This window comes from Eurosta solidaginis, chromosome 5 (genome assembly GCF_040869045.1).
Source record: "Eurosta solidaginis isolate ZX-2024a chromosome 5, ASM4086904v1, whole genome shotgun sequence".
Lineage (NCBI taxonomy): Eukaryota > Metazoa > Arthropoda > Insecta > Diptera > Tephritidae > Eurosta > Eurosta solidaginis.
In genome coordinates, this window is record NC_090323.1 from 57641585 (window position 1) to 57668035 (window position 26451).

Below are 26451 nucleotides of genomic sequence, written 5' to 3' on the forward strand. Positions count from 1 at the left end.
GTTTATAGTACTTACGTGTATCAACTTAAAATTAAGATCAAAATTTGATTGTTCTCTTTTGTTTAAATGTTCTAGATGCCCTAACAAAGAGATAACCTTGAAAGCGCCACAACACAACCACTATAGTGTTGTATAGTTGGCCATAGCCAACTACTTCAACAAAGAGCCAAGCACAGTAAAATAAAAGATGCACCCGATTGAGATGGAATTATGGCTGATACAAGTTTTTAATTAATTAATTGATAATAGGAATAACCTTTGAGAAAGTTTATATTGATGAAATTAAAATAAAAATGGATAGGGTCTTTTATTTCGAAATATGACTGGGTGGCTTCCTTTCACACCCGCGCCTCATTTTTCAAACTGGGGTTCACAATTATACGTATGTATGTAATCTAATGTAAAGAAAAACTATTATTAATTTGCTGCTTACCACCCAATTTATTTAAGACTCGCTCTACGCTGTTAGCACACCCTGAACATGTCATTTCCACTTTAAATTCGTGCACCTTAAATGAAAAAGTTAAAAAAGATGTTGGTTTAATTTCTATAATTCCCCATACTGGCATGTTGGCACTCCGGGCACTATGTGTCGACGACGATGACGTTTGCAAGTATAATTGCGGCAAATTCAACAGTTTGAATAATTTTTCACTGCGTTGGCAGGCCCTTCACAAATGAAAACAATTGATTATTTACCACCGTACTTGATGTGTTGTTCTCAACACAACAACATGTGTTGAGAGCTTCTTGATGACTGCAGCAGGGATTTTAATTGCTCCAAACTTTAAGGTATACTTGAAACGAACGCAGTTCAGTACAATATAATAAATTTATGCTACTTTGTCAAATAAATATTTTTTTGAACTTGCACAATTTTGCAATTGAATTTTCAAAGTTGGCACACAATTGGAGTAATTTGGTAAGTGAACTACAGTTGGCAAATATCCGTGTACCTGTAATTTTGTCACAGCTACTGAAATATCACAGTACATTTCAGCGACAGCTTACAAGGAATATTCGTGACTGCCTGTGACAGCATTATTTCCCGTTACCAATTGGTAACGTTTTACAAGACGGTGCACCACCTAATTTTTATCAAATATTATCAAAGGTGGTATCAAAAGACGTGTCTCGACCTCCGTTTTAAGAATCCGATAGCGTAAATAAAAATTTTATTTCTGTCGAAAGTTATTTACAAACAACCGTAAAATTACCCCCTGGGTCCGACACAGGTTTGGGAATCAATACAAAATGCAACCGATTTTTTGCTTATATCTTTTGACAGACATAAAAATATAAATTTTCGATCGATGTCCATATGTCCCTGATGATGACTTCAGATTGAAGTCGAAATATCGACCAAAATTAAAATTTATGAATATAAAACAAACCAAAACGTCATTAACCGCGGCCTTTCAGCTCAACTAATCTAATTAATATAAATTTTCGCTACGCGATTCTAAAAACGGCGGTCGGGACACGTCTTTCGATACCACCTTCGATAATTTCTGATAAAAATTAGGTGGTGCGCCGGACATTTGCTTTGGCTAAGAGTGTTAGCACACTTTGCAAGTGAAATCATTTTCCCACTGGTTGGTAAATTTTCTAACATTTTTCGCAATTGAAAACTGCAATATAACAATCGAATACGACACAAAATATATTAGCAAGTATTTTTGTTGTATAGGGAGAATGTTTACAACAGTGCTTCGCGAAATTTTGTATGTGAATTGACAAGGCGTAATAAACTTCAATTGCCAAGTCTGAAGTTCCTTCATATTTACAAACGCAACATCTTGGTTGATTGTGGCGATGTTATTGGGATGCATAAGCTTGTGTTAAACGCATCTATATGAAAAATGTCATTGTGTCACCGCCTTTAAGCTGCGACTAAATAACAGTAGATGTCCCAAAAAATTACGCAGAGTTTAGCTGGAGACATTGGTGCTTTATCGGTAACCGTATCGGTAACCTTTTAACAGCTGATTCGACCAACCTTATGAGAATCAATGCAATCGATTATTGGTGCCGCTAAGGTCGTAACCGTATCGTAGCCAACCAATTGGGTTTTGTTGACCGTCGTAACGATAAACAGCTGATTACGTTAGGGATACGGATACAGCGATACGACATACGGCACCAATGACTTCGGCTTTTATTCTTCCCAACACAATCCGCAGGGAAAAATGTAAAACTGATTCCGGTTGGCGTGGAATTTTTTCAGTCACAGTCACGGTTAAAAGCCGCTGTGACTGAGAGGTCACAATCACAGATAACATTTGCCATCATCCGGTGGCAAAAGCCTGAGCCAGATAAATAATTTTGCATGTAAATGCAACAACGATTTGAGCCAGATAAATCCAGATAGCAGTCTAGTTCAATTTGTGAGCCAGATAATTTGTAAATTAATTCTTTTTAGTTTCGCAACGCTGCCTTTAATAAACCTACTTTTTCAAAAAAAAGATGTCGCTGCTTAGCCTTTCGCCGTATGAGTTAAATGAAAAACAGCGGCGGCATCTGCCTATCACATTTCACGTGTGCGAAAATTTCACGACATCTGCTTCTCAAGTCTCTTAATAATCCAAAGTATTCCCGTGACAATTGAGTGTGAGCCGGAGCAGTAAAACTCACTGGAAGACGGCTATTGTTCCTCAAAAATCACGGGATCGGCCAACATTAAAGTGAAGGCTAAGCACAGTGACCAGTGATGGCATAGTGACGTTTAACCTCTCTGCAAAAACGCTCTCGTCATTCCACGTAATTTGACTAGTCATTTTACGACCATAGGTTATATTCATAGTCACATTTGCACGGGCATGATTAGGTTTTGTGACCAAATTTTTTGTTGGGCTTTTAACGATGGTTGACGGACGTTTGCTAGATCCATCAGTAGCGCATGGACTTTACCACTTTATTGGTATATCTACCAACTTTTTAGCCCATTTTCATTTTCTACCACCAAAGCCCAAAAATCTACGAACATTTCAATATATTCGCATTGAAACCAAATACTGCAATCATTAGGTAAACGTATTTAATTGCCGAGCCCACCCAAATAACATTATGAGGTGACACCAACCAAACCGTGGTTCAATTATACAGGTTGGCTCATCTCATCAGCTGATTTTATTTATGTCATTGCAGGGTCGAAGGGATTGTCAAAAGGAGATGGCAAACTCAAAATGAAACCAACACATTGGCAACATTTTACTTACACATACAAAAACTGCTAAGTTTTATGTTTCCATTCCATACCATTTGCACCAACACCAATACACAGATTTTGACAATTTGAACAGACATATTTTGTTGCTTTGCCATGATGATGAGCCAACCATGTATAGTTAAAACATGAACCAAACTAACCAATTTTGAAAAATTTGTGCACAAATTCAAACAAGAAATAAATGTATAGTCCAAGAGCCCGTGACTGTCAGACCTTCGTCATTTTATAAAAGTTGAAATTTCGTCAGTGCATACTTCCAAGTGAAGCAGGATAGCTGGTCTATTATAAAACTTGAGTCATAGTGGCTTTAACAGATATCGTGTAAAAATTTTGCAGAAAAATATACATTTCCTTCGTCATTTTATAAAGACTGATTTTCATATATGGTCTTCGCCACGATATAAGAAGCAACTAGCCTCATTGCCAGACACTTTCCATAGTGGCTTTGTCCAGCCAGACACTTTTTATAATGCAAAACTGTACTTTTTCATAAAGCTATATATTTTGTATTTGTATTTTATTAAATTTTTTCCTAACACAACAATTTGACAAAATTATTTTATAGTGCTAGTCAGAACAGTGACAGAACAAAGGCGAAAATTCAAAAAATGTTTCAATAACTTAGATAAACAATAGATAATTTGTAAAATAAGACTTAATGTTTACAATAAATTTTAAAGAGCTTAGCCTAGGGACACAGAACAGAAATAAGAATAAAGGGGACATTGCAAGGGTAGGTAGTATTGTAATAATATTAGGTTCTATACTTTGAGGAAATAGGAGGTGGCAAGAAAAACGGATAGAAGATTAGTAAAGAGGGTCAGTTGAAGAAGGAGAGGTGAGTCAATTAAAGAACAAGATTAATTCTTTTTTGAAATGCAGTGCATTACTTATTTGTCTTATTCTGTCTGGAAGGGAGTTCCAAAGACGGATCGAAGTAACGAAGAATTGGCGTTCAGAAATTAGCATACGGTGTTTAACATGTGCAAGAACTATTGTCCTCGTAGAATGAAGAAATTGAAGCCTTCGATATAGGTAATAAGGCTCCTTCGTGTAGATTATCTTATGCAAGGTAATAAGTTTTCTAAACTTTAAAAGGTTGTCAAAAGAAATGTCTAGCAACTTTGCAGAAGAACAGGAAACGTGATCAAGTCTATTCAGCACGTAAACGTATCTAGCAATGTTATTGTAGGCAACATTAAGCTTCTTTTTACTCACAGCATCACAGTTAGAAAAAATCTCACAGCCGTAGAGGAGCGTAGGTATTAAGTACGCTTTGGACAAAAGTATTCGAATATGTAGCGGAGTGAAATACTGTGTCAACCACAGTGTACGGAGCATACCGTACACTTTTCCTACAGTTCTAAAGATATGGTTTCTTCAGGACAATGTTTTGTTAAAACCTATGCCAAGATTTATTGCCGTGTCAACATATTCTATAACAGAGTTTTCAAACATAATATTGTTTAAGCCATTTGTAGCTAGCAGTTTTCTACGGATAACAATGCACTTCGACTTTCTAGGATTTAGACATAAACAATTCATGGAAGCCCATATACCTATTTGACTAAGGTCTTGATTCAAGTTACTTATACATAAACTCATACAATCGACAGGACAGCACGTATACAATTGAACATCGTCAGCATAGATGTGGACGTCACAATACTTAAGAACACGAGGCAGGTCATTAATGTACAATACAAACAACAAAGGACCAAGGATTGACCCTTGGGGTACACTTATACTTTTTCATAAGCTGAAAGTTTTTTACGGCAAACAAAATTTCAAAAGTTGTTTAAAGATTTTGTATTCGAATTTCAGTATAGAATTGCTTCGATGTTCTTTGAAGTTTAGAAGGATTAAAAGTGTCTGGCTAATAAAAGCCACTATGGAAAGTGTCTGCCAATGATGCTAGTTGCTTCTTGTATCGTGACGAAGACCATATATGAAAATCAGTCTTTATAGAATGACGAAAGGAAAGTATATTTTTCTGTAAAATTTTTACACGATATCTGTTAAGGCCGCTATGAGTCAAGTTTTATAATAGACCAACTATTCTGCTTCAGTTGGAAGTATGCACTGACGAAATTTCAACTTTTATAAAATGACGAAGGCCTGGCAGTCGCGGGCTCTTGTTCTAGTAGTAAATGAGCACGTAAATATTTTCCTGCGCTATTTTCACCAGTTTTTTGGGAATAATTTTGAACGAGAATAAAAAAGTTTTAAGTGAACGATAACATGCCGAAGTCGGCTATTTTGTGGCAGAATTTTTGGTACATTGGAAAATTGTTGTTGTAATTAGACATTTTCGTCAGTATTTCAAGCTCGAAATACAGGAAAAAAAGCGAGTATCATATAGGCATAAGCTATGTATATAAAAATTTACGTGTATTTTCTTGTTTTGTTTACATGTTTTTTTATAGTGTTATTTCCGTGATAAATCTCTATAATCTGTACGATAAACTGTAGGTATTGTTGAAAAAAAATCTACCAACTTCTGCTACTATTTTAATTCTTTGTCTACCATCATTCTCTTTTTAAAAGTCCGTACACTGTTCATCAGCCTACTGCCAGTGATGCAATTTTGTAGAAAGTATCGATAACAAAACTCGTATCGAAGAAAGAACACATATTTCATTGATTTCCATAAGGTAGGTTCGATCAACTGTTTGATCTGGTTATGGTTTTATGGTTGTAAGTCACCATTAAGGGCGAAGTAATGGTGACTTATAACCATAAAGCCATAACCAGATAAAACAGCTGATCGAACCTGCCTTATGGAAATCAATGTAATCGATAAATGGTGCCATACCGTAACGCTGACTCGATTACATTGATTTCCATAAGGCAGGTTCGATCAGCTGTTTTATTTGGTTATGGCTTTATGGTTATAAGTCACCATTAATTCGCCCTTTAAAACCAAATTAAACTTCCTTAACCCTAACGCCATAGTCGTAACCATACCCATATCCATAACCGTCTCTATTGTGATCGATTAATAGTGCCATAACCGTAAACAGCTGACCATTGCTGTCACGAATTGGGAATGTTTTGTTTATAAAAAGTGATTGCAAAATTTGGTAATTTTTAATCAAAATAAAGTAAAAGAAAACATTTTTAATAGTATTTTTATTAATATTGCAACAGATTTGGTGCATATCTACATAGTGAAAGAATTATGTGATGAATAAAGCCCCATATCTACACGTATCTCAATGTAAGCTGTTCACATATTAAAAGTTTAAGTATTCTTACAGATTTAATTAAATATAGCACTAGATATAGGCGAAGATTTATATATATTTGAGTGCAAGGACGTGTATTTAACAGTAAGTATCTTCAAAAAAAACACGGAAACTGCACCACACAAAACCTTTTGGTGCTTACAACCGGCTGCCATGGGAAGTGCATTAATACTCTGTCGTTATATTTGGTAGGGTCTATTAGGGATTGACGGTTGACCATATATACCAACACCAGCAAAGCGGTTGCATATCCTGAGGTGCTCTTACCGTTTGGTCTGTTGGTTGTTGTTGTTGTAGCGATAAGGTTGCTCCCCGAAGGCTTTGGGGAGTGTTATCGATGTGATGGTCCTTTGCCGGATACAAATCCGGTACGCACCGGTACCATAGCACCATTAAAGTGCTAGCCCGACCATCTCGGGAACGATTTATGTGGCCACGTTAAACCTTCAGGCCATTCCCTCCCTCCCTACCCCCAAGTTCCATGAGGAGCTTGGGGTCGCCAGAGCCTCGTCTGTTAGTGAAACAGGATTCGCCGCGGATAGGTGAGGTTGACAATTGGGTTTGGACAGGCTATATATTGCGCTGGCAACCTGAAAGGTTGCGCTACACAGCCCCTTGAATCTGGTATTTTAGTCGCCTCTTACGACAGGCATACCTACCGCGTGTATATTCTGATCCCCTAACCCGCTGGGGTCTGTTGGTCAACAAATTGCTTGATCTCGGCATTGAGAGCAATAATTTTCTTATCTCCTGGGTTGGGGTTTCATCTGCCGGCAATTCCTTGCTATCGCATCTATGAACCGCACTATATATAATGGATAATTAAGAAACAAGTAAATAAAACATATATATTTATTCTGTTTAAGCTAACATGAGCAGTGACGAAGAAATTGACAACTTGTTCCTCAGCATAATGGCGTTATATGCTGAAAGAAGAAAGTTAAGACAAAAAAGACGATGGCATGCCCGCTCCATTAATGCTAATAGGACTCAAGCCGGATATCACCAAAAGACTTTGTTAAGAATTAAAGATATGGACGAAAGCGGGTTTTTTGCGCATACAAGAATGTCCCTGCCGGTTTATGACACTTTTTTAAAACTAATGGCTCCATCACTGTCCAGCTTCAAACAAAAATTTTGTGGAAGAACGTTTATCCATTACACTTCAGTAAAAAATTTCCAGATATTAACATCGTATATTGTATTAATTAGTATGATTTCTAGGTACTTGGCACATGGTATTCCTTTCAAAAAATAGCTTGGAGCCACAAAATTGGAAAGAGCACTGTGAGGATGATTGTGTTGGAGACTTGCTATGCTATCTGGCAAACACTTCCCCAATATATTTAAGTGAACCCACAGAGCAGCAATAAGAGATATAACATCTGACTTTTTCTCAAATGTGGAACATGCCAAATTGTGTAGGTGCTATTGATGGAAATCACGTTGCTATAAAATGCCCTCCGAAGTCAGGATCACTGTTTTTTAATTATAAAAAGTTTTTCAGCATCGTCTTGTTGGCAGCATGCGATGCTAAATACCAGTTTACCGCTGTAAGCGTAGGAGCTTATGGAAGTCAAAGCGATGGAGGCATTTTTCATGCAACAAGGTTTGGGGAAGATCTGTTGGAAAATCGATTACCACTTCCACCAGATACTCCTCTTCCATTATCGTATTATATTCTTCTTGGAGATTGTGCATTTCGCTTAAAAACAATCTAATGAAACCATATCCGGGAATGAATGCGACAAGGGAACAGCTAGTTTTTAATCACAGACTGTCGCGGGCCCTGCTTTATAGAAAACGCATTTGGGATTTTGACTGCGCGATGGAGAGTAATGAAAACCAAAATGGAGTTTTATCCTGAAAATGCACAAAAAATCGTTTCGCATGTTTAGTGCTGCATCATTTCATTATGTTACACGATACTAGTCGGTGGTATTGCCCAGAAAACTACACTGACGGAGAAGGGCGAGTGCAGAATGGAGGAACGAACTAAGAACTTGTGGAGGTCCGCTGCGGACAGTACAGTCATTTCGAAGAAGGGGCCGAAATAGTACATACGAGTATCGGGAATACCTTACCAACTACTTTATGACCGATTTTGCAGTAGCATTTCAAAATCACATCGAGTAATATATTTCAGGAGGTAAGAACGCAACTTATATACAATTATCTAGAAGTTATTTTACATTTTGACTACCTCCTTATAGATCATTTCGGCGGAAGGCAGATACACAACAAAACAAAGCAACAACCATTGCTGCTGCACAACCACAATGCTGCTACAAAATCATAAGCTTTTCAAATTATCTTAACATAGAATAATATAATTTATTTCATTTTTTTCTGTATACATACAGTAAAGAACGATACTGAAAGAATACTTCATATATTTTTAAAACATATATTATGGTTGTTTATATATAAAGTTTGTTCAAATAATTTCACTAAATCAAAAAACTGGTAAAAATTGCAATTCTGCCTCGTGTATATTAAATAGATCATAATATAATACCACAAAGTTTGTATTTTGCATTCTTATTCTAGTTTTGCACTTAAGTGTTTACACATACTAATATTTAGTATAAAATGGAAAGTTCAAAATTCAAATTAAATATTTTGCCGGAAAACGAAAAATTGAATCAAAATTTTGAAGGAAAACGAAAAAAAATTTTTAAATACACATTTTTTGCACATTCATAAATACGCAAATTTAGTTCATATAAATAACTTTAAAAATCCGTCACGAACTTTGCAACTTTTTGAGCAGAACTTTTAAAAAATCTCTTGTATGCAACTTTGTTTCTTATTCAATTTTGTTATAATAATGTGCAAGTGAGAAAGTGTTAAATTTTCATCTCCTAATGCATGAACAAAAATTTACGTTTGAGCTATTACTAACCAATGGGCAACAAAGCTGCATACTCAAAGATTACCTATAAACATGTTTGAAGTCTCTCAAAAACCGCATTGATTTTTGCCAATTTTTTTTTCAAAGAGTGTTTTAGATTTTCTTCCATATAAATATTTACTCTTTGTATAAAACCAAATCTAAAACACTCTGAAAAAAAAAAATTGGAAAAATCAATGCGATTTTTGAGAGACTTCAAGCATGCACTTTGTTATACTAAAATTGATTGGACTATAAAACTTCATACTAAAAAAGATTTTGAAAACTCTAAATAAAAGTTTGAAACTTGCATGAAGATTTTTTAACACCTTTCGAATTTTCGCATTTTCCCGAAAATGTTTTTGAAATAAATTTACATTTGTTTGGTTATACAATTCATTGAACTTATTTCTACCATTAACGAAAATAAATAAAAGGAGAAAATAACTGATAAAATAATTTTCACTGCTATTTTAGTGCTCGCAACTGTACATCAATATATGTTACGAATAAAACTACTTTCACTATTAATATGAGCAGGTGTTTACATATCTACTATTATAAAAATTTAAGTTCTTGTGTGTTTCTTTGTTACATTATCACAATTTAATAGTCACCATATTTTTATACTCAGTTGAGCAGAGCTCACAGAGTATATTAACTTTGATTGGATAACGGTTGGTTGTACAGGTATAAAGGAATCGAGATAGATATAGACTTCCATATATCAAAATCATCAGTATCGAAAAAAAATTCGATTGAGCCATGTCCGTCCGTCCGTCCGTTAACACGATAACTTGAGTAAATTTTGAGGTATCTTGATGAAATTTGGTAGGTAGGTTCCTGGGCACTCACCTCAGATCGCTATTTAAAATGAACGATATCGGACAATAAACACGCCCACTTCGATATCGAAAATTTCGAAAAATCGAAAAAGTGCGATAATTCATTACCAAATACGGATTAAGCGATGAAACTTGGTAGGTGAGTTGAACTTATGACGCAGAACTGAAAACTAAGAAAATTTTGGACAATGGGCGTGGCACCGCCCACTTTTAAAAGAAGGTAATTTTGAAGTTTTGCAAGCTGTAATTTGGCAGTCGTTGAAGATATCATGATGAAATTTGGCAGGAACGTTACCCTTATTACTATATGTATGCTTAATAAAATTAGCAAAATCGGAGAACGACCACGCCCACTTTTGAAAAAAAAAATTTTTAAATTCAAATTTTAAAATAAAAGTTAATATCCTTACAGTGTATAAGTAAATTATGTCAACATTCAACTCAAAACTTCAAAGTAATGATATGGTGCAACAAAATACAAAAATAAAAGAAAATTTCAAAATGGGCATGGCTCCGCCCTTTTTCATTTAATTTGTCTAGGATACTTTTAATGCCATAAGTCGAACAAAAATTAACCAATCATTGTGAAATTTGGTTAGAGCATAGTTTCTATGGCGATAACTCTTTTCTGCGAAAATGGGCGAAATCGGTTGAAGCCACTCCCAGTTTTTATACACAGTCGACCGTCTGCCCTCCCGCTCGGCCGTTAACACGATAACTTGAGCAAAAATCGATATATCTTTACTAAACTCAGTTCACGTACTTATCTGAACCCACTTTGTATTGGTGTAAAAAATGGCCGGAATCCGACTAAGACCACGCCTTCACATATAAAACTATGGGCCACTCCCTTTTAAAACCCTCATTAATACCTTTAATTTGATACCCATATCGTACAAACACATTCCAGAGTCACCCCTGGTCCACGTTTATGGCGATATCTCGAAAAGGCGTACACATCTAGAACTAAGGCCCACTCCCTTTTAAAATACTCATTAACACCTTTCATTTGATACCCATATCGTACAAACAAATTCTAGAGTAACCCCTGGTCCACCTTAATGGCGATATCTCGAAAAGGCGTCCACCTATAGAACTAAGGCCCACACCCTTTTAAAATACTCATTAACACCTTTCATTTGATACCCATATTGTACAAACGCATTCTAGAGTCACCCCTGGTCCACGTTTATGGCGATATCCCGAAAAGGCGTCCACCCATAGAACTAAGGCCCACTCCCTTTTAAAACACTTATTAACACCTTTCGTTTGATACCCATATTGTACAAACGCATTCTAGGTTACCCCTGGTCCACGTTTATGGCGATATCTCGAAAAGGCGTCTACATATAGAACTAAGGCCCACGCCCTTTTAAAATACTCATTAACACCTTTCATTTGATACCCATATCGTACAAACGCATTCTAGAGTCACCCCTCGTCCACGTTTATGGCGATATCCCGAAAAGGCGTCCACCTATAGAACTAAGGCCCACGCCCTTTTAAAATACTCATTAACGCCTTTCATTTGATACCCATATCGTACAAGGGCATTCTAGAGTCACCCCTCGTCCACGTTTATGGCGATATCCCGAAAAGGCGTCCACCTATAGAACTAAGGCCCCCGCCCTTTTAAAATACTCATTAACACCTTTCATTGGATACCCATATTGTACAAACGCATTCTAGAGTCACCCCTGGTCCACGTTTATGGCGATATCCCGAAAAGGCGTCCACCCATAGAACTAAGGCCCACTCCTTTTTAAAATACTCATTAACACCTTTCTTTTGATACCCATATCGTACAAATAAATTCTAGAGTCACCCCTGGTCCACCTTTATGGCGATATCTCGAAAAGGCGTCCACCTATAGAACTAAGGCCCACGCCCTTTTAAAATACTCATTAACACCTTTCATTTGATACCCATATCGTACAAGCAAATTCTAGAGTCACCCCTGGTCCACCTTTATGGCGATATCTCGAAAAGGCGTCCACCTATAGAACTAAGGCCCACGCCCTTTTAAAATACTCATTAACACCTTTAATTTGATACCCATATCGTACAAACACATTCTAGAGTCACCCCTGGTCCACGTTTATGGCGATATCTCGAAACGGCGTTCACTTATAGAACTAAGGCCCACTCCATTTTAAAATATTCATTAACACCTTTCATTTGATACCCATATCGTACAAAAAATTCTAGAGTCACCCCTGGCCCACCTTTATGGCGATATCTCGAAAAGGCATCCACCTATAGAACTAAGACCCACTCCCTTTTAAAACACTCATTAACACCTTTCATTTGATACCCATATCGTACAAACAAATTCTATAGTCACCCATGGTCCACCTTTATGGCGATATCTCGAAAAGGCGTCCACCTATAGAACTAAGGCCCACGCCCTTTTAAAATACTCATTAACACCTTTCATTGGATACCCATATTGTACAAACGCATTCTAGAGTCACCCCTGGTCCCCTTTTATGGCGATATCCCGAAAAGGCGTCCACCCATAGAACTAAGGCCCACTCCTTTTTAAAACACTTATCAACACCTTTCATTTGATACCCGTATCGTACAAACAAATTTTAGAGTCACCCCTGGTCCACCTTTATGGCGATATCTCGAAAAGGCGTCCACCTATAGAACTAAGGCCCACGCCCTTTTAAAATACTCATTAACACCTTTCATTGGATACCCATATTGTACAAACGCATTCTAGAGTCACCCCTGGTCCACGTTTATGGCGATATCCCGAAAAGGCGTCCACCCATAGAACTAAGGCCCACTCCTTTTTAAAATACTCATTAACACCTTTCTTTTGATACCCATATCGTACAAATAAATTCTAGAGTCACCCCTGGTCCACCTTTATGGCGATATCTCGAAAAGGCGTCCACCTATAGAACTAAGGCCCACTCCTTTTTAAAATACTCATTAACACCTTTCATATGATACCCATATCGTACAAACAAATTCTAGAGTCACCCCTGGTCCACCTTTATGGCGATATCTCGAAAAGGCGTCCACCTATAGAACTAAGGCCCACGTCCTTTTAAAATACTCATTAGCACCTTTCATTGGATACCCATATTGTACAAATGCATTCTAGAGTCACCCCTGGTCCACGTTTATGGCGATATCTCGAAAAGGCGTTCACTTATAGAACTAAGGCCCACTCCATTTTAAAATACTCATTAACACCTTTCATTTGATACCCATATCGTACAAAAAATTCTAGAGTCACCCCTGGCCCACCTTTATGGCGATATCTCGAAAAGGCATCCACCTATAGAACTAAGACCCACTCCCTTTTAAAACACTCATTAACACCTTTCATTTGATACCCATATCGTACAAACAAATTCTATAGTCACCCATGGTCCACCTTTATGGCGATATCTCGAAAAGGCGTCCACCTATAGAACTAAGGCCCACGCCCTTTTAAAATACTCATTAACACCTTTCATTGGATACCCATATTGTACAAACGCATTCTAGAGTCACCCCTGGTCCCCTTTTATGGCGATATCCCGAAAAGGCGTCCACCCATAGAACTAAGGCCCACTCCTTTTTGAAACACTTATTAACACCTTTCGTTTGATATCCATATCGGACAAACACATTCTAGAGTCACCCCTGGTCCACGTTTATGGCGATATCTCGAAAAGGCGTCCGCATATAGAACTAAGGCCCACTCCTTTTTAAAATACTCATTAACACCTTTCATATGATACCCATATCGTACAAACAAATTCTAGAGTCACCCCTGGTCCACCTTTATGGCGATATCTCGAAAAGGCGTCCACCTATAGAACTAAGGCCCACGTCCTTTTAAAATACTCATTAGCACCTTTCATTGGATACCCATATTGTACAAATGCATTCTAGAGTCACCCCAGGTCCACGTTTATGGCGATATCCCGAAAAGCCGTCCCCACCCATAGAACTAAGGCCCACTCCCTTTTAAAACACTTATTAATACCTTTCATTTGATACCCATATCGTACAAAATAAGTTCTAGAGTCACCCCTGGTCCACCTTTATGGCGATATCTCGAAAAGGCGTCCACCTATAGAACTTAGGCCCACTCCCTTTTAAAATTATCATTAACACATTTCATTTGATACCCATATCGTACAAACAAATTCTAGAGTCAGGCCTGGTCCACCTTTATGGCGATATCCCTAAATGGCGTCCATCTATAGAACTATGGCCCACTTCCTCTTAAAATACTCTTTAATACCTTCCATTTAATACACATGTCATACCAATACATTCCAGGGTTACCCTAGGTTCTTTTTACAACATGGTGATTTTCCCTTACTTTGTCTCCACAGCTCTCAACTGAGTATGTAATGTTCGGTTACACCCGAACTTAGCCTTCCTTACTTGTTTTATACTCGAATTAACGTATTATTATATTAGGATAGGTCAACTTTCATGTTACATGCAATACAACATATAATATATCAATAAATAAAGAAATTAATGTATCACACTTCGATTTTCAATCTACATTTTGTACTTTCTTAGGAATCTCAAATATATCTACATACAAAAATTATTGCAACATTTTATCAGTTATTTAGTTCTTTTATTTAATTTTATTAATTTTAGAAAAAACTTGAATGTATTGTAAAACGAAAACTATGTAAACCAATTTCAAAAACGTTTTCAAACAAATTAGAAAATTCAATAAGTTTTTGAAAATCTTCATAAAAAATTCAAAATTTTTACTTGGAATTTTAAAAAAAATTTTGAGTAATGAGTTCAGTAGGTTAATAAATTTTAGTCTAACAAAGTGCAATTTTGAAGTGTGTCAAAAATCAATGGGAATTTTAGCAGATTTCAAAATTGCACTTTGTTAGACTAAAATTCATCAGCCTACAAAACTCCATACTAAAAATTTTTCTAAAATATCCAAGTAAAAAGTTTGAAATTTTTATGAAGATTTACAAAAACTATATGTATGCTTAATAAAAATTAGCAAAATCGGAGAACGACCACGCCCACTTTTGAAAAAAAAAATTTTTTTAATTCAAATTTTAAAATAAAAGTTAATATCTTTACAGTATATAAGTAAATTATGTCAACATTCAACTCCAGTAATGATATGGTGCAAGAAAATACAAAAATAAAAGAAAATTTCAAAATGGGCGTGGCTCCGCCCTTTTTATTTAATTTGTCTAGGATACTTTTAATGCCATAAGTCGAACAAAAATTTACCAATCCTTGTGAAATTTGGTTAGAGCATAGTTTCTATGGCGATAACTCTTTTCTGCGAAAATGGGCGAAATCGGTTGAAGCCACGCACAGTTTTTATACACAGTCGACCGTCTGCCCTCCCGCTCGGCCGTTAACACGATAACTTGAGCAAACATCGATATATCTTTACTAAACACAGTTCACGTACTTATCTGAACTCACTTTGTATTGGTGTAAAAAATGACCGGAATCCGACTAAGACCACGCCCACTTTTTCGATATCGAAAATTACGAAAAATGAAAAAAAATTCCATAATTATATACCAAATACGAAAAAAGGGATGAAACATGGTAATTGTATTGGTCTGTTGACACAAATATAACTTTAGAAAAAAACTTGGTAAAATGGGTGTGACACCTACCATATTAAGTAGAAGAGAATGAAAAAGTTTTGCAGGGCGAAATCAAAAGCCCTTGGAATCTTGGAAGGAATACTGTTCGTGGTATTACATATATAAATAAATTAGCGGTACCCGACAGATGATGTTCTGGATCACCCTGGTCCCCATTTTGGTCGATATCTCGAAAACGCCTTCACATATACAACTATGGGCCACTCCCTTTTAAAACCCTCATTAATACCTTTAATTTGATACCCATATCGTACAAACACATTCCAGAGTCACCCCTGGTCCACGTTTATGGCGATATCTCGAAAAGGCGTACACATATAGAACTAAGGCCCACTCCCTTTTAAAATACTCATTAACACCTTTCATTTGATAACCATATCGTACAAACAAATTCTAGAGTAACCCCTGGTCCACCTTAATGGCGATATCTCGAAAAGGCGTCCACCTATAGAACTAAGGCCCACGCCCTTTTAAAATACTCATTAACACCTTTCATTTGATACCCATATTGTACAAACGCATTCTAGAGTCACCCCTGGTCCACCTTTATGGCGATATCCCGAAAAGGCGTCCACCCATAGAACTAAGGCCCACTCCCTTTTAAAACACTTATTAACATCTTTCGTTTGATACCCATATTGTACAAACGCATTCTAGGGTCACCCCTGGTCCACGTTTATGGCGATATCTCGAAAAGGCGTACACATATAGAACTAAGGCCCACTCCCTTTTAAAATACTCATTAACACCTTTCATTTGATACCCATATCGTACAAACAAATTCTAGAGTAACCCCTGGTCCACCTTAATGGCGATATCTCGAAAAGGCGTCCACCTATAGAACTAAGGCCCACGCCCTTTTAAAATACTCATTAACACCTTTAATTTGATACCCATATTGTACAAAAAATTCTAGAGTCACCCCTGGTCCGCGTTTATGGCGATATCTCGAAAAGGCGTTCACTTATAGAACTAAGGCCCACTCCATTTTAAAATACTCATTAACACCTTTCATTGGATACCCATATCGTACAAAAAATTCTAGGGTCACCCCTGGCCCACCTTTATAGCGATATCCCGAAAAGGCGTCCACCCATAGAACTAAGGCCCACTCCCTTTTAAAACACTTATTAACATCTTTCGTTTGATACCCATATTGTACAAACGCATTCTAAGGTCACCCCTGGTCCACGTTTATGGCGATATCTCGAAAAGGCGTACACATATAGAACTAAGACCCACTCCCTTTTAAAACACTCATTAACACCTTTCATTTGATACCCATATCGTACAAACAAATTCTATAGTCACCCCTGGTCCACCTTTATGGCGATATCTCGAAAAGGCGTCCACCTATAGAACTAAGGCCCACGCCCTTTTAAAATACTCATTAACACCTTTCATTGGATACGCATATTGTACAAACGCATTCTGGAGTCACCCCTGGTCCCCTTTTATGGCGATATCCCGAAAAGGCGTCCATCCATAGAACTAAGGCCCACTCCTTTTTAAAACACTTATTAACACCTTTCGTTTGATACCCATATCGGACAAACACATTCTAGAGTCACCCCTGGTCCACGTTTATGGCGATATCTCGAAAAGGCGTCCACATATAGAACTAAGGCCCACTCCTTTTTAAAATACTTATTAACACCTTTCATTTGATACCCATATCGTACAAACAAATTCTAGAGTCACCCCTGGTCCACCTTTATGGCGATATCTCGAAAAGGCGCCCACCTATAGAACTAAGGCCCACGCCCTTTTAAAATATTCATTAGCACCTTTCATTGGATACCCATATTGTACAAATGCATTCTAGAGTCACCCCTGGTCCACGTTTATGGCGATATCCCGAAAAGCCGTCCACCCATAGAACTAAGGCCCACTCCCTTTTAAAACACTTATTAATACCTTTCATTTGATACCCATATCGTACAAAATAAATTCTAGAGTCACCCTGGTCCACCTTTATGGCGATATTTCGAAAAGGCGTCCACCTATAGAACTTAGGCCCACTCCCTTTTAAAATTATCATTAACACATTTCATTTGATACCCATATCGTACAAACAAATTCTAGAGTCAGGCCTGGTCCACCTTTATGGCGATATCCCTAAATGGCGTCCATCTATAGAACTATGGCCCACTTCCTCTTAAAATACTCTTTAATACCTTCCATTTAATACACATGTCATACAAACACATTCCAGGGTTACCCTAGGTTCTTTTTACAACGTGGTGATTTTCCCTTACTTTGTCTCCACAGCTCTCAACTGAGTATGTAATGTTCGGTTACACCCGAACTTAGCCTTCCTTACTTGTTTTATACTCGAATTAACGTATTATTATATTAGGATAGGTCAACTTTCATGTTACATGCAATACAACATATAATATATTAATAAATAAAGAAATTAATGTATCACACTTCGATTTTCAATCTACATTTTGTACTTTCTTAGGAATCTCAAATATATCTACATACAAAAATTATTGCAACATTTTATCAGTTATTTAGTTCTTTTATTTAATTTTATTAATTTTAGAAAAAACTTGAATGCATTGTAAAACGAAAACTATGTAAACCAATTTCAAAAACGTTTTCAAACAAATTAGAAAATACAATAAGTTTTTGAAAATCTTCATAAAAAATTCAAAATTTTTACTTGGAATTTTAAAAAAAATTTTGAGTATGGAGTTCAGTAGGTTAATAAATTTTAGTCTAACAAAGTGCAATTTTGAAGTGTGTCAAAAATCAATGGGAATTTTAGCAGATTTCAAAATTGCACTTTGTTAGACTAAAATTCATCAGCCTACAAAACTCCATACTAAAAAATTTTCTAAAATATCCAAGTAAAAAGTTTGAAATTTTTATGAAGATTTACAAAAACTTCTGGAATTTTTTAATTTGTTTAAAAACGTCTTTGAAATTGGTTTACATATTTTTCCGTATACAATACATTCAAGTTTTTCTAAAATTAATAAAATTAAATTAAAGAAACAAATAACCGATAAAGTGTTGCAATAATTTTTGCTACTGCTTTTGTGAACAAAACTATACATCCATTTATACATACAGTTTGTACTTTCATTAGGAATCTCAACTAAACATCCCGTGGCATATTTGCAGTCGCATTCATATTGACATTAAATATATGTCACGGGATGTATTCAGATTTCATTACAACTTAAAAGGAAATTGAATAAAAAAATCAGTCAATTTCTTTATAAACTAAAAAGATAGGTTTTGCTATTGAAAGGCTGGCGTTAAAAAGCGTAAAGAGGCAGACATACAAATATGTATAAAAAGTGGATATACAAAAACTTCTTACTTACATATATTTGTATGCCTGCCTTTTTTGGCAATTGTTTACATTAGCTCCAAACTGATAAAACACGTCCAGAAATATTGGCAGAGGTGTCGGGTGACGGGTTTTGACCTCGGTATAAATAATCCAAAGGCGAAAATTAAAAAGTTTATTTCATGCAATAGATATTTTCAAAAACCGGTTTCAAATTTTCATGTCGCTGTATTTTTGATGATTTTGTTGTAGAGCACAATTATGCAGAAATAATTTAGATCGCGTGCCCGGCGTTGGATCAGTCTCTCGATTTTGGCTCAACCGGGGGTTATTTGTTTGTTTCTGAACACCTTTTGATAGAAGCAATATTTTTTTTTTTTCGCCTTCGTATTGATCCCGAGGTTAAGGCCCGCCTTTTGACATCCCTCCCGACATTTTTGGACGTGTTTTAGTGATTGTGAGCTAAAGTAAACAATTACCCGTTTGTAGTGCCAGCCTTTTAGTTTTAAAATTACAAAAATGGCAATCACCCTGCTGGTTGTCATACAAGTATTCCAAAACCCCTGCTTCGTCGTTCTCCTCAATCTGAGCTTGCATGACTATCTCAGTGCACCGTTGCATCACCACCGCCTTATTTTTCTTCTTCAAACTTGATATGACGGACTAACATCGGCACTGTAATTCTCGCGGCGAGCTCTACGTGCACATACATCCCTAAAAGTTTGGATGGTCTCCATTATGGCAGCGTCCAATTCATCACGCAAAGCTGCCGCTCGTTTTCGTACGCGAGACGTTGATGGCTCAGACTGCGGTTGTGGCATCGGAGACGACTGAGATAAAGCAGGTGACAGCTGCGCTGCAGGAATGGAGGGAACTGTGTATTTATAGATAGCAGCTCAGGTAATGGGAGTTGCAGGGCGTGACTCGCAAACGGTGGGTGTATTTTTGCCACCTTCAACACTTCTGTTTATATTTTGAGAGCTATGCCGCATTCTGTTGTAATAGAAAATTTGTTCATAATCAAACATGTTAAGTAATTCCATTATACTTACGGTCGGGGTATAATGTGGGCTCTTAAGAACTGAAGACTCTCTCAGAAAACCCACTGCCTTCCATCAGACAACCCACTTCCTGAAGTGTTTTTACTGCTCCTTATCTCTTTACTAAAACGCTCTCGTAAATTCCCCCATCGCCTTACTGCTACTACCACTGTTGGGAATAATCATACCTATGTACGCACATATTATAAGATTATTCATTATTACTTACCATCCACACCTAAAGTCTCTGCTATATCCTTCAAAGCGGCACTTTATTTGCGGCCTTAAAATCCCGGTTTACATTGTCATAAAGGCATGGGAAATCGCGTACAAATTCAATTAATTTGCAGTCATCCATTATGATCTGCTTAAACAATAAACGAAATTAATTTGTCTTTCAAATAAACGAAACAATAGAATTTTTAATTACCAAAACAAAAAATCGGCAAACAAAAAAAATTATCACACATACACAAAATGGCAAAAAAAATAGGCGAATGAACAATCAGCTGTTTGTGGATATGGCAGAAAACCAAAATTCAATTGGTTGGCTATGGTATGGTTATGGCGTTATCATTATGCTATGGCACCATTAATCGATTACATTGATTTCCATAAGGTAAGTTCGATCAGCTGTTTTATCTGGTTATGGTTTTATGGTTATAAGTCACCATTAAAGCCAAATTAAACTTCCTTAACCCTAACGCCATAGTCGTAACCATACCCATATCCATAACCATCTCAATGTGATCGATTAATGGTGCGTTAATCTAAAAATCGTGAAAATTTCATAAAAATGATGAAAACGCAAAAAATTACAAACATATTCCACAAAAAATAAGTATCTTAGTCATAACGTATCCAAAACAATGAAGAGAATCTAAAAAAAAAGTTATTAAATTCACCAACTCAAATATTTTTAGGTTATGGATATGGCGAGAAACCAAAAACCAATTGATTGTCTATGGCGTTAGCGTTATGGTATGGCACCATTAATCGATTACATTCCTTTCCATAAGGTACGTTCGATCAGCTGTTTTATCTGGTTATGGCTTTATGGTTATAAGTCACCATTAATTGGCCCTTATGGTATGGTTACGGCGTTAGCGTTATGGTATGGCACCATTAATCGATTACATTCCTCGCGTTCCAATGAATTTGCATGTTAAATCTCTATCCGTATCTGGTTCACGTTTCATTGGAACACGAGGATTGATTTCCATAAGGTATGTTCGATCAGCTGTTTTATCTGGTTATGGTTATGTCACCATTAATTGGCCCTTATAATTAGTACTATGAAATTTCAATACGCATTATACTCAGATGTAACTGAAATACGTGTCTGTTTCACCTCAACAATTCAGCCATATGTTATACACTATGGCCATCAGAGGGTTGTCTCCGCTTTTGGGTACATCCTGTGCTGTAGCTAGTTGTTCAACCACTGCCGCTAGATGGGTCTCCTAAGCGTTATCTAAGCGAGAATAGCCGTTTTTTACGCGCAAACGTAAACGTATATGCGTGTAAAAAAAACACTGCTAGTATTGATATATGTTGCTGATACCAGTTGAAAATGTAGATTGAAGACAACTGCATCAACTGCAACTCGAGCACCCCCTGTTTCGGTTTTGGAAGCTCAACGTGGAGAGTTAGTGCATTTAAAAGAATGCATGGGTGTTCGTAGGGCTTATCGCCGCCTCCCTCTCATTGGGTATGTTAAGCGATTATCAACACTATCCTATATTGTTGAGTAAGGCATCGAACGGTGTTACTTTGTGTTTGTATCATGATACAAGTTATATGCCTATCAAAATTTGTGTTACTTTTTGACAATTTTTTTCCAAAGGTTGTTTTAAATTTCCTTGCATAAGAAGGAGGTACACTTTTATTTTTATATGTCAAAAAATCTGAAATCCCTTCGGCCAAAAAACTGTCAAAAATCAATGCGAATTTTCAGAGGCTTAACTTGAACTTTAACCAGGTGGCAAACGATTTAAACTCGCTTAGTGTGACAAATTGGCGCTAGTTGGCAGAGCGAAGAAGTGACCGGCGCGCCTTGTTGGACGGCTATAATAGTTTAAACGGTTAAGCGCTAATTAAGTAGGTTCACCAATGGTTTGGGATCAAAATTCAACCAATGAAACACATTTCTACACATTTTTTTCTGTGTATAACAAAATTACAACAGCGAAATAAGTTTCAATTTTTTGCAAATCTTTTTTCACAGAAGCAAAATTTTGGTTATCCGGGATCCAAAACCGTTCTTTTTATAACCCTTCCGATATTTTTGTGTGTTTTAAGAGTGTCATGCTGACGTATTAAATTACCAAAACTGATTCCATACAAACAATAACTGTTTTTTTTTCACATCTATATACGTTTACGCTTAAACTTTGGACTGCTAAGCGACAAACTTTAAATACACCTCTGAAATTGCAATGCGTAAAATTAGTACTACTAAATTTCAATAGGCATTAAGCTAAGGCCACACTGAGCTGCACTACACGGCGCTGCAAAATATTCTTCGCATGTATTCTTATGGAACAATTCACACCTTGCGGCAGCAGCACTGCGCGGCGCGGCCAAGAGCGGCAATGTTGATCAAATAGGCAAAAAAATGAAGCGCCGCTGCCGCTACATGTCGCACCGCTTAGTGTGCACGCACTTTTATACTCAGATGTAACTGAAATATATGTCTATGTTTCACCCTCTGCACTAATTATATGTATTCTATGCGCGGCCACTATTTATCACAACTGATTCAGCTATATGTTATACACAGAAATACAATATAGGGTTGTGTCTCCGCGTTTCGGCAAAGAATAAAAGTCTTGTATACATTTTCATGGTGTATTTGTGTTTATTTTTCCGACTGTATTTAATTAATTATTTAATTCTCTTTCCAAAAATCCGTTTGCATAAAGTGTCAACACCGAATGGATACATGGGAGGCAATTCAAAAATGTCCCTCATAAAATAAAAGTAGCGACTACCTCACAGTTTACATCGAGTAAATGCCTAAAAAATAACGAGTGACGGCTCTTATTACAAAGAGGATAAATACAATAAGAGCCGTCACTCGTTATTTTGTGGCGAGTGTCTCGCTGGAAATTGAAAAAATTGATGCCGATTGTTTTCTGAGAGGGACATTTTTAATTGTCTCGCATTTATCCATGCCGTGTAGGCCCCTTGTGCAACTGTGATTTTTGGAAAGAGAATTAAATAAATTAATTAAATACAGTCGAACAATAAACAACAATACCCCACGAAAATGTATAGAAGACATTTATAAACATCTCGCCCAAAAAAAAGGTAGCGACTACCTCTCAGTATACATCGAGTATATGCCAAAAAAATACCGAGTGACGGCTCTTTACACCCTGAGCCGTATACGCGTGTAAAAAAGAAAAAACACGTCTAATATTCACTAGAATTTTGCAACATTCATTGGCATTTTAATAACTAACCAATTAGTATTTGTTTATATTGAAAAGGCGTACGCCGTGGAATTGTGGCAATTTTGGCAACGTTACTATCACAAGCGAAATAAAATTGGCAATAAAATGATCCGGATCATTCCTTGTATAGATGCATGTCAGTAGAAATCTATGAATGAACAAAATACAAACAATTATATTTTTTTGGTCACTGTCAAAGCAACTTACAGTACAATGGGCACAGCCGTAAGAAATCTTCGAGTTGTAGTAAACTGCTCACCATTGTCGATTTGTTCCCAATGTGTAAGCCGACGTGCACAATCGTTTTCAATGCTTAACCAAGGGGCTCCTTTAATAATATGCAAAAAATACAAATGCGCCTAGAATACACATTTAAAAAATTTGCTAAAATTATATAAAAAGTATCTATCAAATAATAACCCAAAGTTACTTACTGAATTGTGCAGTAAATTTGTAATTGTCCATGCCATTGGAATGCTGATAAAAGGAAGCGATAATAGGATTAAATGCACTGCTAACAAACCCAGTCCATATGCCAACCACATTCCTCTGGCACCCAACCAAGAAGCATTGGGATTCGGTTCACCATGACCACCAGCGATCGATGTCATTTTTAACAGGAGGATATAGTTGCACAAGTCAGATTTCACTTTGTGCCTCTCCAGAATAGAAATTCAGATTGCAAATATGTGATATACTAATTTTATATATCTTTGAAGAAAACAGATGTTTTGTGCTATAGTCGATAGGTCTCGATTTCGACTCGATATTTAATCGAAATTTTTGTAAGAATCGTTTTTAGAATCAAACTATTGCGAGTACCATGAAAATCATGGTTCAACTATATACAGGTTGGCTCATCTGTAAAGCAACAAAATATGTCTGTTCAAATTGTCAAAATCTGTGTATTGGTGTTGGTGCGAATGGTATGGAATGGAAACATAAAACTTAGCAGTTTTTATATGTGTAAGTAAAATGTTGCCAATGTGTTCGTTTCATTTTGAGTTTGCCATCTCCTTTTGACAATCCCTTCGACCATGCAATGACATAATTAAAATCAGCTGATGAGATGAGCCAACCTGTACATAATTGAACCATGGTTAGTGGTTAAAAATGCCATTTGTCAAAGCAAATGTCATTGTCTGCATGGCGGAACGGTACAAGGTGGCCGCATCGAACAGCTGTTTATAACCTTTTTTATTTGATTTGATACATCATCTACCGGCGCAGTACGATTTTGACATTTGTCCATCGAATTTGCAAGTACATGGAATTTTTTTTGTTTGTAGGTATGTCACCATGCTTCCACCTTGTATCGTTCCGCCATGATTGTCTGTCTCATCCTTCATACTAATCGAGCAGTTACTTCTGTGTGAAAGCAAAAAATTTACGATTTCATTATCAGGTGAAATGAGATCATTAAGTTTCTGTGTGAAAACAGTATAAGATCATAAATGCAACCATGTCAACTAATTAATGGAATAAGCAAAAATACATCACTGTAAAGGAAGAAAAGAGAAGATGGTGGACTTCCGGTTCATGATTGGATTGACGACTGAAGAATAAAGTATTAAGATAATTAATCCGGACGTTTCTGCTGTTCTATTAGCCATCGAAGGTAGATATTACATCTCAGGTGTGTTAACGAACCTCGCGCACTATTATAAAAAACTATTTTGTAAAATGGATGCTCCAGAGAACATTGTCAAGGGTTTAACTGAAAATAATGTGGATTTCCCTTCTACTGCCAACATTATACAATTACGCAGATTACTGCAAAATATAGTTGGCGTGGGAGATAATAGCTTCGCAAATACGATGAATGCCACTCCGAACACAAATATATTGGAGAACATTTCGGACGAAATTATTGAGGAAACACTGCCGGTTTTATTGATTCTACTGCCGCCACTGCCGTCTATTCTGCTGCCGCTACCGTCTGCTCTGCCGCCACTGCCGTTCCAACTGCGTCTACTACTGATATTTTGGTTGAATTCAATTCAACAACTGCTGTTCACGATATTTTTGCTGCCGCCACTGCCGTTCCAACTGTCTTTACTACCGATGTTTTGGTTGAATTCAATTCAACACCTGCCGTTCACGATGTTTTTGCTGCCGCCACTACCGTCTATTCTGCCGCCACTGCCGTTCCAACTGCCTTTACTACCGACCTTTTGGTTGAATTCAATTCAACACCTGCTGTTCACGATGTTTTTGCTGCCGCCCCATCAAACTCTGCCCCAATTGACGCAAGAGCCACCACCATAAGTGTGGATGACGAACTGGTGGCGCTACGAAAACGTAATGCAACCATGTCAATTAATTAATGGAATAAGCAAAAATACATCACTGTGAAGGAAGAAAAGAGAAGATGGTGGACTTCCGGTTCATGATTGGATTGACGACTGAAGAATAAAGTATTAAGATAAATAATCCGGACGTTTCTGCTGTTTTATTAACCATCGAAGGTAGATATTACAATAGAAATAATAGCCCCTTCTAATTATTCAAGTAGTTTAATATTTAAGAATTCATGAGCTTAATACCGGCTTATAATAATTGAATATTCAATCATCATTTTCGAAAAGAAACATTTACTGCGATTTTAACATTTCGAAGACCGCCACATAATCATCAGTCAATTTCGAATGTTATCAAAGGTTTCACCGAGATTCGAACCGCGAATCACACGGTGAAACTGCAGTTGCCTTAAATCTTCGCAATATGCCAGAAAATGTTTCTTTCTTTCCAGTTTCTCTTAAACTACGCAAAGACAATCTATAGCTTTCTTGCTATATGTGAAA

The 26451-nt window shown here is 36.8% G+C and overlaps 2 protein-coding genes and 2 long non-coding RNA genes across 5 annotated transcripts in view; 1 reads left to right on the forward strand and 3 right to left on the reverse strand.

Moving 5' to 3' along the window:
- Positions 1-1401, reverse strand: part of Atox1 (Antioxidant 1 copper chaperone) — an 87139-nt gene extending 85738 nt beyond the window's left edge. Inside the window, exons 1-2 of the mRNA XM_067792156.1 lie at positions 564-1401; positions 434-509 (exon numbers count right to left, since the gene is read on the reverse strand). Coding sequence (XP_067648257.1) covers positions 434-509; positions 564-569 — 82 coding nt within the window. The 5' untranslated portion in view covers positions 570-1401. The remainder of the gene's footprint in view (positions 1-433; positions 510-563) is intronic.
- A 4848-nt stretch (positions 1402-6249) lies between these two features.
- Positions 6250-9836, forward strand: LOC137254633 (uncharacterized). 2 transcript variants are annotated; one of them, XR_010954051.1, is made up of 6 exons: positions 6250-6312; positions 6380-6449; positions 7344-7645; positions 7702-7898; positions 7985-8626; positions 8691-9836. It is a non-coding gene; the product is annotated as an uncharacterized lncRNA (long non-coding RNA). The 2 variants fall into 2 exon arrangements; XR_010954050.1 differs by having other exon boundaries at positions 7702-8626; positions 8691-9834.
- An 8826-nt stretch (positions 9837-18662) lies between these two features.
- LOC137252446 (uncharacterized) lies at positions 18663-20671 on the reverse strand. Its single transcript, XR_010953561.1, has 4 exons — positions 20620-20671; positions 20419-20553; positions 20202-20358; positions 18663-20142 (listed from the first exon to the last, which is right to left on the reverse strand). It is a non-coding gene; the product is annotated as an uncharacterized lncRNA (long non-coding RNA).
- A 2941-nt stretch (positions 20672-23612) lies between these two features.
- On the reverse strand, positions 23613-24395 carry ORMDL (Orosomucoid 1-like). The gene is made up of 3 exons (XM_067792091.1): positions 24082-24395; positions 23855-24006; positions 23613-23795 (listed from the first exon to the last, which is right to left on the reverse strand). Exons 1-3 carry the CDS (start codon positions 24256-24258, stop codon positions 23660-23662), a joined length of 465 nt encoding a protein of 154 aa, XP_067648192.1. The 5' UTR covers positions 24259-24395; the 3' UTR covers positions 23613-23659.
- Positions 24396-26451: the final 2056 nt, after the last annotated feature.